The sequence below is a fragment of the Hemibagrus wyckioides genome, linkage group LG28 (genome assembly GCF_019097595.1).
Source record: "Hemibagrus wyckioides isolate EC202008001 linkage group LG28, SWU_Hwy_1.0, whole genome shotgun sequence".
NCBI lineage: Eukaryota > Metazoa > Chordata > Actinopteri > Siluriformes > Bagridae > Hemibagrus > Hemibagrus wyckioides.
Window position 1 is genome coordinate 9,675,375 of NC_080737.1, and position 21,702 is coordinate 9,697,076.

At 41.9% G+C, this 21,702-nt stretch overlaps 1 protein-coding gene across 2 annotated transcripts; it reads right to left on the reverse strand.

Annotated features, from left to right (window-relative positions):
* Positions 1–536: 536 nt before the first annotated feature.
* Positions 537–5,907, reverse strand: btf3 (basic transcription factor 3). 2 transcript variants are annotated; one of them, XM_058383484.1, is made up of 6 exons: positions 5,819–5,907; positions 3,824–3,892; positions 3,630–3,743; positions 2,838–3,039; positions 1,939–1,992; positions 537–910 (listed from the first exon to the last, which is right to left on the reverse strand). In XM_058383484.1, exons 2-6 carry the CDS (start codon positions 3,890–3,892, stop codon positions 864–866), a joined length of 486 nt encoding a protein of 161 aa, XP_058239467.1. In that variant the 5' UTR covers positions 5,819–5,907; the 3' UTR covers positions 537–863. The 2 variants fall into 2 exon arrangements, with proteins under 2 accessions (XP_058239467.1, XP_058239468.1); XM_058383485.1 differs by having other exon boundaries at positions 5,756–5,887.
* Between the last annotated feature and the right edge of the window lie 15,795 nt (positions 5,908–21,702).

Consider the following 21,702-nt stretch of genomic DNA (forward strand, 5'->3'; position numbering starts at 1 on the left):
TTATCCAACACAGGAAAACCTGGAGCCTGCGCCAGAGGACAGGGTGACAACCAATTACAGGGCACACACACGCCTGACAATTTTGATATGCCAATCAGCCTTTGACACATTTCAGCTAGAGAAAAGGAGTATCCCAAAGGAAACCCCTAATGCATGAAAACAGAGTGGAAGCAGGAAATCAAACCCCCCAGGGCCCAGAGGTACGAAGCAAACATACAAACCAATAAGCCGAGCCCCACGTTTTATACAATGGGTCAAATCCTAAAACCACTTGAAGTCATAAAACGCAAAATCTGCATTCATGTTTGATTTGCATGACCTTACAAAATAAATTGAAGGACAACCGTTTAACAGAGTTATCCAACAGTGGTAATGTTAAAAGGTACAAATACCATATGTTTAGTTATGACTGTCCATAAATATTTGCTTCACTTTCACAATTCATAAACCTCAGTGAGATATGCTGGGAAACTGATAGATATACATCACGAATATAGCAAATGTATGTTATAATAAAAAGGCAAGAGAGTGCTGTATTTATTAAGCTCATCAATAGCAAATGTTTATTTCCAGATGTGGGTTTCAGCTAGGCCGCAAAGGAGAGTCTCAGTAACAGGGAGAGATGGGCAGGATGCCCTGGGGTCCACACACACACTCGCACACACCCCCCACACTACGACACTGTGTAGTTAAACACGCTTTTCACACACTCAGCTTGGACACAGGGGAAAACAGCAGTGCACGTGAGAAAAAAAAATAGAGACTGTAATACATTTTTAAAATAAAAAAAGAAAAAGGGAAGAGGGGGTCCCACGTGGCCCGGCTGAGTTTGAAGATTCTGAACGCCTGTCTCTCCTTTTGAGTTAGTTTGCCTCATCCTTTGAAGCCTCATCGAAATTCTCCACGAGATCTGCAATGAAAATGTACAAAACGTGATCAATTGCCTGGATGAAATAGACAGATGGGAATTGAAGGGTGAATGAAACAGGACTGAAAAACATTTAGCTTTAGCTCTGGTGGGCCATTAACTCTTTGTGAGACTTAACCACTTGTTACATTCTCAAGTGGGTGTGAACTGAGGGTAATCATGATGGCAGTGGAGTGGTGGGCTCAGCAGTTTAAGGCTCTGAGCTACTGATCAGCAGGTCAGGAGTGTTGGGCCCTTGAGTGAACCAGGGTGCTGTGTCATGACTGACCCTGTGCTGACCACAACTTCCTAACAAGCTGGGATATGAGGAAAAAACATCAGTGCTATAATGTATATGACAAAAACTTATTCGTGCAACTATCCATGCCCCTTCAGCTAGCAAGGTTTTAGATGATATCTTCAGGGCCAAGTTACAAAAGAAATCATATTTGCTTGTAGCTTTGGTGAAACATTTTTGCTTCCCTAAAGTTGAAGTTACTTCAACTTTAGGGAAGCAAAAATGTTTCACCAAAGCTACAGGCAAGGGAAAAAAATTGTTGGTCTAGATAGGCAGATTTTTTTGGCTTTCTTGGCTTATTTGCTAAAAGTCAGCCACAGCACCATCTGTCTAGCTTCTCCCCAAATCACCACACTTAAACAGCTGGATGGCTTATTCAGTGAAAAAAAGATACCGAACTACAGGGACTCTTTCTAATAACACAAGTTTAGCCACACCACACAATTTGACCTTAAAAATTTACATCAATGCTAACTGTTACTGATGCTTTTGATTTCACCAACATGCAATACCCTGGTGCCTAAATGTGTCCTTCCCTGCAATTTTGCAAGTTATTTGTCTCATCACCCAACTCTTACAATATAAAGCCTTGCTTCCTCAATGTGCAATCTAAAGCACAGAATTAGTCTGAAACATCAGTCCACAAGGTATTTAGTGTATAAGATGTAGGATTTATGAATAAACCTGGCTAGGATTAGGTGATTAGTTTAAAAGGACAATTAAATAGACTAACCTGGAACTTCATCATCTTCCTCTCCTGTTGCCACTGGTGCTTTTCCATCACCAGCTGCAATAAAAAAGGACAAGGTTAAAGATCTGAGCACAGCAGAACTCTTGTAAAAGAAATAAATAGCCTAGACAAGATGCTATTCAAATATTAATTATGCACGAAAAAGACTTATTTTAACCTCACCATAAGAACCTTTAAAGACAGCTGTCCTGTGGCAAATGCCAAAGTCAAACCCCCATCACACCTGTTGCCAGTCCTCTTTACACACGGCACATTCACACACTAGCTCAAAAATCAGTCCCTAAATTAAGACCCAGTGGGAGGGCTGGTAAATTTCAAACTTCTATAACGCTTCATTTTTTGTAACCAAATAAGCATCAGTTAAATGTGTATTTGCCACAAACAGAAAAGCAAATTGTTAAAATGTTTACATTGTTAAATTTTAGGCAACAAACATTTTTATAGAATTCTTGAGACAATTACTACTTTTAGTAGTCTTTGGCTTTAAATTTAATCTCATTTAACAGCTACATTTTTAATATAGCTTTTATATAGACATACAGCTTTTCAGTTTTTTAAGAACACTAAAGCAGTGTCTGCTAACCCAACTCTGTAGCATGCATTATATCCTTTCCCACATCTTTATCAGCTTATGGTTCACATGAGGCCATTCAGGACATCATGGCATCCCATTTCTTAATAGTAGTATTAAAGCATGGATTTCAGTGGAGAGGGGAAAAAAAAAAAAACACTTTAAAATCTCTCCATTGGTCTAAACCCAGCTTTTCATGTTCAATAACTTCAGTTCGTCAGCAGCAACCAAGGAATATAAAAGTGGACCATGAACTGTTCTTTGTGTTAAACAGTAATGATACAAAAAAAGTGACATGTAAAAAGCTCACCTTGTTTGGGCAGCGCCTCAGCGAGTTTCCTCAGACTGGTCAAGCTGTCTGCACCGAGCTGATTGAGGATAGATGGCAGCATCTCTGTGAGCTGCTTGGTCTCGGCATGGCCTGTGATGGTGAAGGTGTTGGCTGCCAGTGAAGCCTGCACTTTGGGGTTGTTGAAGTGGATCACTGTTCCCTGGTTTGTAAACATGTTCACCTGCAAAGTCCAAGCATAGAGTAGTCTCGATCAGATACAGAACACAGCTAATAATGCAGTCAGGCATTCGGCTTTCAGAAATGACTGAATAGTGCTGCTCCATCGTATCCGAGTTAAATGTAGAACCATCTTAGCTACATGTCCAAACAAACTGAAGTGTAGAGATGTCAATAATTTAGTACTGAATACATAAACACCTAACTCATTAATGACCTACTGCTTAGCAAGCCCATACAGAGCACAGCGAGTGTGTTGGTCATAGCATATTAAAGTCATATGGCTAAATTTTTAAATCATATTCAATCAGGCATATAACAGTTATAGATCTACACACCTTCATGCCACACCCTCTGCATAATAAACTGGCAAGATGTCTAACCAAAGTGAGCACAAAGTATTTTGCATTGGAAATAAAGACAGTGACAGTGCATTTGTTACTGTACAGTAGAAAAAAGTTTAAAATGTTCCCATTTTGGCCACTACATGGAACAAGCAATCAAAGTTCATAAAGCAGCCATGCACTTCATATCCCATACAGATTAACTTTATGAACTAGTGTGTATACACAGAGACAGACAGAGAGACAGAACCTCCTCAATGCCGGAGATGTTATTGACGCCCAACTTTTTCAGAGAAAACTGGAGTTTCTTGTCATCTGCAGTAGCGGTTCTGTGTACAACCTTCTTCTTTCTGCGTGCAGTGCCCTATGTAACAACAAAACACCTGATAAGTAAATGAATATAATCAAAACCTATTCGTTACAAACACAGAAACGCCGTCTTACCTTTCCACCGATGCGGACTTGCGCCTGCAGTTTGGCTAATTTCTCCTGGTTCATTATTGTCTCTTTCATCTGCAGGAAAAAGCATTGACAAATTTATATATAATACAATAACTTAGACACATTCCTTGAAACCACCCAGTATAGAATTACTCCATTTTAATTTTGATGACAAGCAACTCTCCTGCATTCGCTCCAGCTCACACTACAGCTGCTACTATTTATGTAAATATATAGTTTGTGGTACTATGACCAAAGACGACTTCTTTCTACGATTAACAAGCTACATTCTGTTAGAACATTGTTAGCACCATTGCTTAAATACTTGAATCTGATTGGTCAAAGGGCATCCATTAATTGTCTATGACTGTAGCTCAGAAAATGTCGTTAGCTTTAATAAAATAAAATCATTTTAAATGAATGCAATCATCTAAATAGGTTAGTATTTCATTAACGGCTTATTTGCAGGGACAAGCATACTAATACTGTATACAGATTTAAAAACAAAGGGAAGTTATTTTACAAATAAAAACAATTTATTGTTTTTACTGCAGGACAATGCTGGACAGTTGGACAGTGGACAGCAGGACAATGTTGATTTATTTTTAGACTTAATTTCAAAAGAAACTGGTGAGGAAACAACTGTTTACTTAAGGAACAACACGAAATGCAGTGGCGTGATAAAAAACCCTCAATGATTATACACTTGACTTACGAACATGTTTTTTTAAATCCATTTAACCATTCTAATCATGAGCTGTTCCCATGGAAACAATAAGGTACTAGAACAAGCGCATTCCTTCATGTTTCAGCCGGAACTACTTTCCAGGCTTTTTTGCTGTTACAGGATAGTAACGCACACTTTCTGTCCAATCAGATTGGAGAATTCGCCACATGATTAAAGAAATACATTATAAAAGGAACTTATTCGGCTCACAAACATTGCATACGCTTTAAATAATACTAACTGAAAGTGATATTCATTGACCATTTTTTTTAAATGTACTAATTTTGGCAAATCCGTGTGGTATAAGAAGAATAAAACACTGCAGTTATCGGAAAGTTTAGAGTGTTCCCAGTTTACCTCAGCACGCCCTGCTGTTTTATTCTCAGCTATTTTGATCTAAATCCGGCGACTTTCTGAGCAAGCATTAGCTACTTCCACCCTGTAGAGGTTAGCACCACTGATATCAGCTAGGCTAAGTGTAGGTCCATGTGCCGACTTCCTACCAAGCCACGCTTAGGCTGAGAAACACTGAGACAGCACCGGGAGTTAAAGCGGGGTGCGGTCTAAAATCACTAAAGACAGATAAGTTAGCATTTAACCAGCTAAAAGCATTCTGATCGAGGTGTCGTGTTAAGACACAAGAAGAGAATTTTTTTCAGCAACAAAATAGTGCTGGATAAATAACCAGCGACCGGCTTTTATCAAGAAAGGGGCAACACTAGAAGAGGCCCAAGCCTACAACTAAAGCTAACTCATGGCTTTGGGGCATGTGGAACCAGACACAACCTCCTGACTTTTAATTCAATGTTAAATCCAAAATCTATTCAAAGACTTCAGAGGTGTTGATTTCTTTCAGCAAATGTTAAACATGTCAATGCACTCGTGTTAGCATTCTAGCTACACTGCCACACAAAAGCTTGAAATAAAAAGACAAATGGTCATGTTATAATTAACCTCGTCATGTATGATCGCTATTCGTCTTGTTTCCTGAGAAGGAACTGATTAACTTAGCTAACAGTTCATCAATGTACAAATATAAGTGATCATTACTCGCTACACAAGATCATCAATTCTAGTCATTAGTGCAGGTTTTTGGGCCTGTCACTCCGACAGGCTCCCGTCCCAGAAATCCGGATCGATTGTGAATGTTTCCACGGAAGCTCCGTATGAAATTACTGCCGGTCTGATAAATCGGATTCTTAATTTACCTTGAGCCTTGGAGCTGGAAGTGTCTGTGCAGGAAAGAGAGTATTTTAGATCTCCTCACTGACCTGCACGCTAGCAGCAAACACACGCGGAGAGCAAGATGGAAGCGAGAGAGGGGGACGGAAGTGACGTCAGGACTGAAATGCACCACAGCGGGTTGGGAAAAAAAAAAAAAAACAGCCAAGAATAGTTTTTGTGAAAATAATAGTTTGTGTCCTGATGATAAAGAGACTTGGTTGAACAAAGACAAATAAAAACATGGCTTATTTTTAAGATTAGCTACATGGTCTTCTGCACTAGGTCAAGCACGATTACAGTAGTGTAGGTGTGTACACTAGGTCAAGGAGACTGGACTTTCACACTGAAAGAGAATGGTTTAAGTAGTTAGTCGGGTTTGCTCTTGTGTCATATAATTTAAGATGAATTTTAATTGTTTATAAAATGCTAACTTTTTGTGAGTAATGTATATATATTATAGAAGCAATTACAATCACAATTAACTTAGGGGACACAGATAAGGATAGGTTTCCTTTTTAGTCTAATTTCTATGAAGATTTCTTCCTCATATCGTCTTAGGGAGTTTTTCATAACATCACGGCATTTAGGAATAAATTAAAAAACTTTAATTTCAGATTTCTGTAAAGCTGCCTTGTCACAATGTCCATTGTTAAAAGTGCTATACAAATAACATTTACTTGAATTGAACTTGTTATATGAAGAAATTTTGAATTCATGAATTATGAATTACACTACTCACAAAATGTTAAGGATATTCGGCTTTAACCTTTACAGGTGAACTTAATTTGACCTTCTCTACACTTTTGAATGCACATGTCCAACTGTTCAGTGTTTCAGTACTTTTTGCATAACTTGCTGTTCTCTAACAAGGTGCTTAACGGCAAAATTCACAACTGGTGTTTGATCCATGAATCGACCAATAAATTTTCTGGTTCAGTTAGAATTGTTATTTAAACAGTCCTCTTCATCATGCTGTTCACATTTTGACATCATGAGACCAAGATGACACCTAACAATTGATGAACAGTACCTCGCCATTGCGAGGCTTCAAACAGGATGTTCTCAGAGGGAAGTGGCCACTGAGCTTAGAGTGTCACAGAGTGTCATAAGCAGGTTGCAACAGAGATACAGAGAGACTGGAAGAGTCACAGAAAGGTGTAGAAGTGGATGTCCTTTGGCCACATCCCACGTTGATGACCCCTTCATTGTGAACAGTGCCCTGTGGAACCGGATGATGAATGCCACTCAACTCCAGGCACATTTAAGGAAGGTGAGAGGCACCCAAGTGTCACATCGGACCATTTGAAATCATTTACATCAGTGTGGTCTGCATGCTAGACGACCTGCAAGGGTACCCATAGAAAATCTATGGGATCAGCTGAGTCACCGTGTAGAGGCTCGTAACCCTGTACCCCAGAACCTCAATGACCTAAGGGCCTCCCTTCAAGAAGAGTGGAATGCCATGCCTCAGCAGACAATAAGTCGACTCGTAAATAGCATGAGACGTAGTTGTCAAGTTGTAATTGATGGTCAAGGGCACATGACAAATTATTAAGACATTGACATTTTTTGTTGCGGTATACCCACCACTTTTGTTGGCTTTTGTTTCAATAAATTGTTTGAGATGAGGAAATCACCATTGCATGCTTCTACTTAAATGCCCTACTTTTATGATATAATATCACTGTAGCGTGAACTTTTTACATTTTCCATAAATTTCACCCAAAATCCAAATATTCATAACTTTTTGTGAGTAGTGTAAATTACAGTAATAATGTAAGTTATGTGACTGACTACACATTATCATTGTATAGATTATTATATTAAGAGTATGTACAATTATAAGAAAGTTGTAGCTTGTCATTTTTAAAGTAACTTATTAGTAAGTAGCATAAAAATAGCAACTTGATTGCCAATAATGTGCAGTCAACATGTACAATTTTATCTGAGTGATGCAATTATGCAAATAAGACTAATAATAGACCTGCCTCAGCTGAGTGAAGTGCTCTTTCACTTTCTTTTACTGGTAAAAATGCAAGATGATGCATTTGGATCTAACTGAAGCTTCCTAAAAGAGGCAAAAGGGCAGACAACCAACATAAAATTACAATAGTATAATCTAGAATTTATGGACATCAGTATTTTTTTTTGTCTGAATTAAGAGTGAAGTTTTTTATTCATCCTTCATTTTATATTTTTCACATATTATGCAAATGAATCTGATAGAACTGAGAAATATAATTGTGCATGATCGCAGCAGAAGCCTTTAAGAATAACATGTCAAAGGTGCCAGATACAAATGTAGAATAAGAGGAGACACTAATCAGTGAAGCACTCTCTTGTACATTTTAAAGGCTTTGATAAATCTTCATTTATGCTAGCAAACAGTCCCGGCAAAATTTTCAATTGGATCGTGGTCTACGATTTGATAGGTCCATTCTAACACATTCTTAATTGTAAACTACTCCACCGAGGCTTTGTCTTGTTTTGTGAATAGCTTCTCCCTTCTATGCTGTGGATCTCTCCAAGGAACTCCTTCAGAGAGACCTTTGGCCTACTCGTTGCTTCTCTGATTAATACCCTGCAACACCCTGCTACACGCTGTCCTTGGGATCCTTGAAGAGTTACCAAAAGAGACACAGAGACAAGTGATTCTGATGGCAAGATCTCAAATTTATTCAGAAGTATGAGCATACATCAATCAGGCATAACATTAAGACCACCTGCCTAATATTATGTTGGTCCCCCTTTTGCTGCTAAAACAGCCCTGACCCATCTTTCACTGTTTATTCTGACACCTTTCTATCAGAACCAGCATTTTCTTCTTCAGCAATTTGAGCAACAGTAGCTCGTCTGTTGGATCGGATCACACTTCACTCCCCACGTGCATCAATGAGCCTTGGTCACCCACGACCCTGTCGCCAGTTCACCACTGGTCCTTCCTTGGACCACTTTTGATAGATACTGACCACTGCAGACCAGGAACACCCCACAAGAGCTGCAGTTTTGGAGATGCTCTGATCCAGTGGTCTAGCCATCACAATTTGGCCCTTTGTCAAACTCACTCAAATCCTCACACTTGCCCATTTTTCCTGCTTCTAACACATCAACTTTGAGGACAAAATGTTCACTTGCTACCTAATATATCCCACCCACTAACAGGTGCCATGATGAGGAGATCATCAGTCTTATTCACTTCACCTGTCAGTGGGTGTATATATAGAGTTTAGCAAGCAAGTTGAATGATTAGTGGTTTTGTCTAATTTAACAGTTTAACTTAACAGTAATTTAACACCTCTTGAGAAGAACAGGTAGAAAGAGAAGAACAGGATGTACACTATATTGCCAAAAGTATTCGCTCACCTGCCTTGACTCGCATATGAACTTAAGTGATATCCCATTCCTAATCCATAGGGTTCAATATGACGTCGGTCCACCCTTTGCAGCTATAACAGCTTCAACTCTTCTGGGAAGGCTGTCCACAAGGTTTAGGAGTGTGTTTATGGGAATTTTTGACCATTCTTCCAGAAGCGCATTTGTGAGGTCACACACTGATGTTGGACGAGAAGGCCTGGCTCTCAGTCTCCGCTCTAATTCATCCCAAAGGTGTTCTATCGGGTTGAGGTCAGGACTCTGTGCAGGCCAGTCAAGTTCATCCACACCAGACTCTGTCATCCATGTCTTTATGGACCTTGCTTTGGTCACTGGTGCACAGTCATGTTGGAAGAAGAAGGGGCCAGCTCCAAACTGTTCCCACAAAGTTGGGAGCATGGAATTGTCCAAAATGTCTTGGTATGCTGAAGCATTCAGAGTTCCTTTCACTGGAACTAAGGGGCCGAGCCCAACCCCTGAAAAACAACCCCACACCATAAACCCCCCTCCACCTCTTCGCACTATGCGCCTCAGCATCCGCTGACCCCGCTCCGTCAGTTTACGTGGCCTACCACTTCGTGGCTGAGTTGCTGTCATTCCCAAACACTTCCACGTTCTTATAATACAGCTGACAGTTGACTGTGGAATATTTAGGAGCGAGGAAATTTCACGACTGGATTTGTTGCACAGGTGGCATCCTATCACAGTTCCACGCTGGAATTCACTGAGCTCCTGAGAGCGACCCATTCTTTCACAAATGTTTGTAAAAACAGTCTGCATGCCTAGGTGCTTGATTTTATACACCTGTGGCCATGGAAGTGATTGGAACACCTGATTCTGATTATTTGGATGGGTGAGCGAATACTTTTGGCAATATAGTGTATGTCTGGGTGTGACTGACAGAAAACCATGACTAACCATGTATTTAATGATGCTCTAAGGAACTCTATGAACTCTGATGCAAAGTGGTTGTGCCAAAACAAGGTTTCACAGCAAAAAACTTTGGTCCGACACATTCCTTTATTGGGTCTTGATAACTTTTGGACTTGACACCAGTTCCACCCAATAAAGGTAAACATGAGCTTGAATGCTGTTGGGATTAATTGTGACACCATGAATTCCTCATACAAATGTTAGTCTGTTGTGATGATAGAAAGTAGTGTGCCTCATGGTTTGTGACCTGTAGTCTGCAGAATCTGTTAGGCTTGACCAGACAGTGAATTTAGGTAAGTAAGTAATTAATTTATAAAGCAATTTAAAAACAACCAAAGTTCTTTAGATATTTAAGATCACATACAAGCAAAGAGTGTAAAAATATAAATGGCAATAATATAAAGGAAAAGAAATAAGAAATGATTTTCACAAGCAAAACAGATTAAAATGGTAATGTGTAAAAGTGTATTTTTATTCATGTTAAAGAACTGAACTTTAACCCTTACAGAGGGATAACATCTGACATCCAGTGGAAGGTTTTTGCACAACTTCAGTACAGCTACTCAAAGCTTCAGTCAGCTTTGGGACAGCCATCAGTAGCTGGTCTGAAGACCTCAGAGGTCTGGGAGCAGAGTACTGATGTGGGAACATAATCACTAAAAAACAATATAACCTCTAAACTCGATCCTGTGGAGACCAAGTGCCAGTGCAAGGATACCAACACGGGTGATTTGGCCATGATTCTTGGTGGCAGATTGATTAATCCTGTATATATAATGAAAAACAAACACCAACTAGTTCACATGCTAACTAGCCAGTTAAATTACAAAATCCTCACCAAGACTTTCTTCACAGTGGTAATGAGTAATATAATTAGCTGATATAATTTCATTGGAAACTAAGTTATGACTATTCAGTAACAAGACCTAAACTAAACTATTCAAAAACAAATACTAGTTTAGCCAATACTAAATACTAATTTAGCCAATTAGTTACCATTCCTGCTTAGCTAACAGGGACAGTTTATTAGTCGACTCTGATAACCAAACAATCTTCTGGAAATTACAAATTAGCTGTTGTTTAGACGTAGCTGCACCCATGTTTAATTTCATTTTATCTTATTGTCAGTTTGCTAAGTTTAATGCAAAGACATTTTTGCTAAAAGAATTGCCTTTTGTTCAGATCTCTATTTTCAACAGTTTGAGTTTGCACAATATAAATCATTTAAAAATATATAGCATCTACACACCTGGTGAAACAGGTTAAAAAAATAAACTATGCTAAATCGTGTCAGATTCTAGATTTCTTCCTTTATTGTGAAATTATGTACAAATTAAAGTGAAAAACAGGTAATCTAACCATATATAAACGCAGCTCTCCTCCTCACTTTGCTGAGCATTTTGATACGTCACATATCAATGTTGCGGTAGCTTTGTAAACCGCCTGGGGCATACTGTAGATGTGAGGTCATGTGACATACATGTGACATCACAAGAATACCTAGAACAGAATACTTTGATTGCACTGGAAGTTATCATGTTAAATATATGTGGCATGAACATCACATGAAAACCCATAATGCAAAAGTGTTTTTTGTCACATGCATATATTGTGCCAGGTTTGTGATTCCACTTATTTTAGGTGTCACTACTGGTAGATTGATAGAGAAATGGAGTGAGTGAGTGTTATGAGGAAAACAGGAGTGAGCGAATTATACAGGTTGATTGAAAGAAACAAAATGTGGATATACTGTTTGTTTGCATGTACTGATAGATTGATGGAGACATAGGTGTAGACAATGTGCAGCATTAAATAGATTGATCAGTCAGTCAATAGTTTGATAGAAAAATGGATAGTGTGTGTAGCATTGATAGAGAAATATATAAGACTATGTTACGCTTCATTGACCATGGGAGAGGAAGAGGGAGAGAAGTGGGACATCATTGTACACACAGGGGTGTGTGAGATTTGACAGTTGGAGTCTGAATCACAAACATACCCAGCCAGGCTCTGAACATTCTCTCAGTGTAAGTGAATGGGAGGTTTGGGGATTTTTGATCATCTGCCAGGGGAAAAAATCACAATTCCTGAGGTGGAAGTAGCTTGAATGTTCAATGAGTTACAACTATCAGAGTTTGAGTGGAAATTAAATAGGAATTTTGGCCACATTTAGTCATAACCTACCCACACACAAACATTAACTCGGCTGAACAGAACCTGAACACACAAACAGTGAACACACTCAGACTGAACCGACACACACTGGACACACAGGGTTACGTTCCCACTCTGGGTCTTGTGTCTAGGAGCAGTGCAGGAACAGTAACAGTGGTTGGTGCCAGAGTGTAGTGGAGATGGAATAAAATCAGTTGGAAGATAAAAATGGTATTTAACTTTTATTGTACAAACAAAAAAAAAAAAAAAAAAAAAAAAAAAAAGACTCTAGTCTCACAAGGTAAAAGAATATGGGCAGTGCCAAAGAGAACATACAACTGACATAAAACAAACAATATGCTAACAGAGTTAAAGCCAGATTAGCCAGACAAACAGTTAACAGGGATAATTAACAAAGTTATCAAATTAGCCAACACTAAGCTAGCAGGACAAACATTTATTGCAGAACCATACCACAACGATAAGGTAAATAGAGACACCATAAAGAACCACAATCAAATGAGACCAAAAAGCCCCTCCCCAGGAAACAAAGACAAAAATAAAAGGAGCAGAGGCTGAGGCTTCTCAGAGAGTTGCATATATACATCAGACTCCACCTCCACTGGTCCGATTCTTGCTCCTGATTTGTTGAGCCACCCCAAGCAATTGTGATTGGCAGGACCGCCACCTATAGCAGGACAGGAGTAGGAACCAGAAACAGCAGAGGAACAGAGAGAACAAAGGGGGGGGGACCAAGCCAGTAGCAACTCTGGCACATAACACCCACCCAAGAGCAAACCTGATTGTGACAAAGAATGAGTGCAAATCAACACATCATACAGCATCAGGGATGCAGGACAGTGCATCCACTAACATTTTCCGAACCCTTTTTTCAAGGTTGTAATTTTGTACAAACAAGGCCCATCTCATAAGCCGTTGATTGTGGTTATACATACGGGACAAGAACACCAGTGGGTTATGATCAGTATAAACGGCAATGGGCAAAGAACTGGAGCCTACGTAAACCTCAAAAGAATTGTAGAGCAAGCAACAAAGCTAAGATTTCCTGTTCTATAGTGGAGTACTTTACCTGGTGTTTTAAATTTCCATGAAAAATAGCTCACCGGGTGATTAATCCCATCAGCATCCACTTGTAATAGGACATCTCCCACTCCTACAGCACTTGCATCCACCTCCAGCTTAAAGGGTCATGAAAAATCCGGGGCGGCAAGCACTGGTGCATCGCACAACATAGCCTTCACACTGTCAAATGCTTGTTGTCACTCCGGAAGGCAACAAAAAGGTTTAGACAGACTAAAAGATGTAAGGGGTGAAACCACAGTGGTAAAGTTTTTACAAAAACCGCAGTAGTACCCTGCCATCCCCAAAAACCTTAGTAACTCACGACGTGTTAACGGGGTTGAAAAGTTCTTAATGGCAGTTACTTTAACATCCACAGGAAGTACCTGTCCCTGCCCGACTTGTTTCCCCCTAGATGTGACTGTGGCATTGGCAAACTCACATTTGGCCAAGTTGATTGTCAAGGATGCTTGTTCTAGACATTTAAAAATCTCCAGTATGTCTAAAAGAAAAAGGCCAATCCATAGTATAGACAATGAGATCTAAATAAGCGGAACAGTGTGGTACATCGGCCATGACTATTCACAAGCTGCTGACAGGTTGTTGGAGCATTCCGAAGCCCAAAGGGCAGAATGGTGTATTGCAGGAAAGTATCTGGTGTGACAAAAGCTGAAATTTCAGAAGCACAAGCTGTCACCACTACCTGCCAATAACCCTTTAGTAAATCTAACTGAAAACGTGCTGCCCCCACATTGTCAACACAATCATCTATCCATGGTATTGGGTAGAATCAGGAACGGTGATGGCATTTACCCACTTATAAATCAGTACACAGCCAATGGGACCCATCTGGCTTAGGGACTAGTAAGCAGGGTGAGCTCCACAGACTACAGCTGGCTTTAGCTAACCCATGTTCCAGCAAATAACTAACTTCCTCATTCATAAATGTTCTGCTTAGTGCAATTTACCCTATATGCATACTGTTTCATTGGAATGCTAGAAGTAACTTTAATATCATGTTGTAGCACATTGGTCTGAGACGGAATATCTTGAAAGATTCTAGGGAACTTATGAATTAAATGTTTCAGATCGGGCTTCTGTGACCCAGGCAAATGGCCTATAAGGGGAGACAGGTCAGCTAACAGACTAGAATTAGAAAGCCTACAAGGGACTGGAGGTGCACGTCCCATCATCCACATCCCTAGTTAGTTCATCACCTTTTCCCAGCATAGAGATTAACCCAACAGGAACTGCCTGTGCCATACATCAGGAGTACAAATGACTGTCATTCGTTTTTTCTTTAATTACTGGCTGGAGAACTTTGCCAATGACAAACCAGGTTTTGGAACCAGTACCCAGTCACCCACTTGAAATTTTCAAGGGACTGATTTTTGGTCATACCACCGTTTCAATTTAGTTTGAGACTTATTCAGAGCTTCATGCGCTAAGGTACAGGCCTTGTTCAGCAGCTCACGAAATTCACTTACATAATCCAATATACTATGTTGTCTACCACGATCATCTAAAAAACTCTTTAAGAGCCTTCAAGGGACCCCAAAATGAATGACCAAAGACCAGATCAACAGGTCTAAACGCCAGAGAAGCCTGTACAGCCTCCTGTACTGCAACCACCAGCAGCACACCCTCATCCCAATCCTTCTTAGTTTCTATAATATTTTCTTAGCATAGACTTTAACGACTGAGGGAACCATTCTAATGCACCTTGACACTCCGGGTGGTAGAGACTAGATACTTGACAAGTTATATTTAGTGTCTTCATAACTTGCAAAAACAACTTAAACATGAATTTTGTTCCTTGGTCTGTTTGGGCTTTGGGGAACTTTGGGCAACCCAAAAATGGTAAAGAACTTAAGGGCTTTAACCACAACCCAAGTTGTAATTTGACACAATAGAACTGCTTCTGAAAACCTAGTATCAACACACACCATGGTCAGTAAATATTGGTTCCCAGACTTGGTTCTGGGTAGGGGACCAAGACAATCAACCAGAACCCACTCAAAAGGTTCCCCAAAAACAGGAATGGGATAAAGGGGAACATGGGGAATAACTTGGTTTGGTTTCCCCATATGTTGGCAAACTGGGTATGACCAGCAAAACTCCACCACTTTTTTAGTGCAAGCCAAAAAAAAAAAAAATTTAAGAATGCGCAAGTAGGTTTTCACAACACCCAAGTGTCTGGACCAAGGGTGATCATGGGCCACCTGAAGCACTTGTCTATATGCAGAGGGTACCACAACCTGAAAGACACCATCAAGGGCTGAGGCACTACCAGAGGACCATTTGTGCATCAGCACATTTTGCTCCAAATTTTTTTTTTTAATGCCATGTTAGCTTCAATGGCTATATTATGGCAAAAGTTTGAATGTAATTAAAACATAGGGTGATATTCAATAGATAGGGTTACATTGATATGTAAGATTTTTGCTCAAAGAAATATGCTACTTTCCTCCTCTCAAGTTCTTCCCAGTCACATAATAAGAAAAACATTTCCTCAGGGTAAGGTCAGTTTCCTGAGCCGCAACAAGCTGTTTGCGACTAATGGATAACTCACTCTTAGGTAAAGCCACACCAAGATTTACTACAGTCTTTGTTGTATTTTCCCTGCTTTCTTTTTAATTTCTCACAATTTGCAATCAAATGACCAGGCTTATGACAATAAAAATATCCTGCAGCACGAGGAGGAGTGTTTGAACAACCAAGTTGTACCAACCTAGGCTGTAGCTCAACTCCTACTTGAGGTTCTACACTAGGCAATTTAAGACATTTTATGAGTAGGCACAAACTCATCTGCTAAACACAGCAGCTTCAGACACTAAAGAAACCATCCTCTCATTTAAATAAACCATGCAATCCGGCAAACAATTTTTAAATTCTTCCAACAAAAATAGCTCTTACAGCATCAAAATCATTTGCTTTACTAGAGGACAGCCACTTATCCAACAAGGTCTCCTTTTCTCTAGCAAATTCCACAAAGGTGTGCGGGACTTAAGATATGTAAACCATTTTCTATACGCTTCAGGGACTAATTCATAAGCACGGAGTATGGCAGTTTTTACTGACTCATATTGCAGACTACCCTGTAGGGACAATGAGGAAGATACTTCCTGAGCTTTCCTTGAGTCTTTCCTCCTACCAGACATATTTAGGCCAGTTTAAGGCTATGGCAATACACTCAAATATGCTAAAGTAGGTATGTACCACACTCTCTCGAAATGGAGGAACCAACACAATGTTCTTACTTGCATCAAAGACTGGTGTGGTCAGGGCAGAGCAAGCAGCATGAGCCAAACGAGGTCTAGGGACCGGCCTTGCAGGGAGTACCAGCGCAGAGGATAGCGGCAGGGGAGGTGAGAGGGTAGACGGAGAAGCAGTGGTTCCTGAAGTGATCTTTATTGCTCCACTTGCCGTAGCCAAACCTCCCGTTTCACCTCCAGTTCCATCTCAGCCATGGCTATCCTAAACTCCATTTCAGCTTTTCGTGCTTCAGCCTTCTGAGCCGCCAACTGCAGACGTGCAACACGCACCTTGACGTGGGGCCTCATCCCTAGATCCAGGAGATAAGGAGGGAGAAAAAGGGTCGAAGCAGGGCAATGTAGCCGTAGCTTTAACCACTGGCTCAGCCAACTCTGCCTCTAAAACCTCAAACATCCGCACTCTCCACACCACGAATCAGAGGAGGATCCACAGATGGTGAAAGTTCTAGAAGCCCCAAGTTTAACAACTTGGTAAGGACTTCATTAATCTCCTCCTTAGCCAGACTTTGAGAGACTGATATACCATAATGAGCAGCCACTTCCAATAAATCATCTTTCCTACACTTCTCAAATACCTCCAAACTAGGTGCAGCAACAATCTCTTGTAAGTCAAAGTTTGCCATTTCTAATACCAGTTTTATAGTCCACCATGTTAACAATCTCTTCACAAAACCACAATCTGCTAAGCAGCCAAAAGGAAGCAAAGGAAACTATCTTGAGCCAACCAAACAAGAAAAGGGAAGAAAAGAATCCCGGATGAACCCCCACTTGTTATGTTCCCACACTGGGGCTCATGTCTAGGAGGGGTATTTTAGCAGCTAACCTATCTAATAGCAACAGCACTACTGAACACTGATCTAAGCTAAGCCAAAAATACAGGGAGTGGCCTGTCCTATAACCTAGGATATTTAAACAATTGGAATACCTACATGGCAAAATGTAGGTGCATGCACATTCTTACCTCTTCTCAAAACCACAAGCCAGTAGAACACACAAGGATGACAAAGTTACCAGGGCTACTAAGGTTTTCCCACAGGCTAGGACAATTAGCAGAGTTAGCAAAGCTAACAACCAATACGCTAACAGAGTTAAAGCCAGATTAGCCAGACAAAGGGTTAACAAGGATAATTAACAAAGTTAGCAAATTAGCAAACACTAAGCTAGCACATGACACACACACAGAAAACACTTCCCTAAACACAGAAACTGAACACACAGGCACACACAGACACCTGAACACACTTCACTCAACACACACAAACTGAACACACACACACACCTCACACTGAACACACACACACACGACACTCACACTGAACACACACACACACACACACACACACACACACGACACTCACACTGAACACACACACACACACACGACACTCACACTGAACACACACACACGACACTCACACTGAACACACACACACACACACACACACGACACTCACACTGAACACACACACGACACTCACACTGAACACACACACACGACACTCACACTGAACACACACACACACGACACTCACACTGAACACACACACACACGACACTCACACTGAACACACACACACACACACACACACGACACTCACACTGAACACACACACACACACGACACTCACACTGAACACACACACACACACACGACACTCACACTGAACACACACACACACACACACACGACACTCACACTGAACACACACACACACGGCACTCACACTGAACACACACACACACGGCACTCACACTGAACACACACACGCCACTCACACTGAACACACACGCCACTCACACTGAACACACACACACACGCCACTCACACTGAACACACACACACACGCCACTCACACTGAACACACACACACACACACACACACGACACTCACACTGAACACACACACACACACACGACACTCACACTGAACACACACACACACACACGACACTCACACTGAACACACACACACACACACACACGACACTCACACTGAACACACACACACACACACGACACTCACACTGAACACACACACACACACACACACGACACTCACACTGAACACACACACACACACACACACACACGACACTCACACTGAACACACACACACACACACACGACACTCACACTGAACACACACACACACACACACGACACTCACACTGAACACACACACACACGACACTCACACTGAACACACACACACACACACACACACACACACGACACTCACACTGAACACACACACACACACACACACACGACACTCACACTGAACACACACACACACACACACGACACTCACACTGAACACACACACACACACACACGACACTCACACTGAACACACACACACACACACACACACACACACACGACACTCACACTGAACACACACACACACACACACACGACACTCACACTGAACACACACACACACACACACACGACACTCACACTGAACACACACACACACGACACTCACACTGAACACACACACACACACACACACACACGACACACACACACACACACACACACACACACGACACTCACACTGAACACACACACACACACACACACACACACACACACGACACTCACACTGAACACACACACACACACACACACACACACGACACTCACACTGAACACACACACACACACACGACACTCACACTGAACACACACACACACACACGACACTCACACTGAACACACACACACACACACGACACTCACACTGAACACACACACACACACGACACTCACACTGAACACACACACACACGACACTCACACTGAACACACACACACACACACACACGACACTCACACTGAACACACACACACACACACACACGACACTCACACTGAACACACACACACACACACACACACTCACACTGAACACACACACACACACACGACACTCACACTGAACACACACACACACACGACACTCACACTGAACACACACACACACACGACACTCACACTGAACACACACACACACACGACACTCACACTGAACACACACACACACACACACACACACACACACACGACACTCACACTGAACACACACACACACACACACGACACTCACACTGAACACACACACACACACACACGACACTCACACTGAACACACACACACACACGACACTCACACTGAACACACACACACACACGACACTCACACTGAACACACACACACACGACACTCACACTGAACACACACACACACACACACACGACACTCACACTGAACACACACACACACACACACACACGACACTCACACTGAACACACACACGACACTCACACTGAACACACACACACACACGACACTCACACTGAACACACACACACACGACACTCACACTGAACACACACACACACACACGACACTCACACTGAACACACACACACACACACACGACACTCACACTGAACACACACACACACGACACTCACACTGAACACACACGACACTCACACTGAACACACACACACGACACTCACACTGAACACACACACACACACACACGACACTCACACTGAACACACACGACACTCACACACACCACTCACACTGAACACACACACACACACGACACTCACACTGAACACACACGACACACACACACACACACACACGACACTCACACGGAACACACACACTCACACGACACTCACACGACACTCACACTGAACACACACACACACACACACACACGACACTCACACTGAACACACACACACACACACACACACGACACTCACACTGAACACACACACACACACACACACGACACTCACACTGAACACACACACACACACACACACTCACACTGAACACACACACACACACACACGACACTCACACTGAACACACACACACACACACACGACACTCACACTGAACACACACACACACACGACACTCACACTGAACACACACACACACACACACACGACACTCACACTGAACACACACACACACACACGACACTCACACTGAACACACACACACACACACACGACACTCACACTGAACACACACACACACACACACGACACTCACACTGAACACACACACACACACGACACTCACACTGAACACACACACACACACACACACACACACACGACACTCACACTGAACACACACACACACACACACACGACACTCACACTGAACACACACACACACACGACACTCACACTGAACACACACACACACACACACACGACACTCACACTGAACACACACACACACGACACTCACACTGAACACACACACACACACACACACGACACTCACACTGAACACACACACACACACACACGACACTCACACTGAACACACACACACACACACACGACACTCACACTGAACACACACACACACACACACGACACTCACACTGAACACACACACACGACACTCACACTGAACACACACACACACACACACACACGACACTCACACTGAACACACACACACGACACTCACACTGAACACACACACACACACACACACACACACGACACTCACACTGAACACACACACACACGACACTCACACTGAACACACACACACACACACACACACGACACTCACACTGAACACACACACACGACACTCACACTGAACACACACACACACACACACACGACACTCACACTGAACACACACACACACACGACACTCACACTGAACACACACACACACACGACACTCACACTGAACACACACACACACACACGACACTCACACTGAACACACACGACACTCACACTGAACACACACACACACACACACACACACACTGAACACACACACACACACACACACACGACACTCACACACACACACTGAACACACACACACACACACACACACACTGAACACACACACACACACACGACACTCACACTGAACACACACACACACGACACTCACACTGAACACACACACACACACACACACACACACACGACACTCACACTGAACACACACACACACGACACTCACACTGAACACACACACACACACACGACACTCACACTGAACACACACACGACACTCACACTGAACAC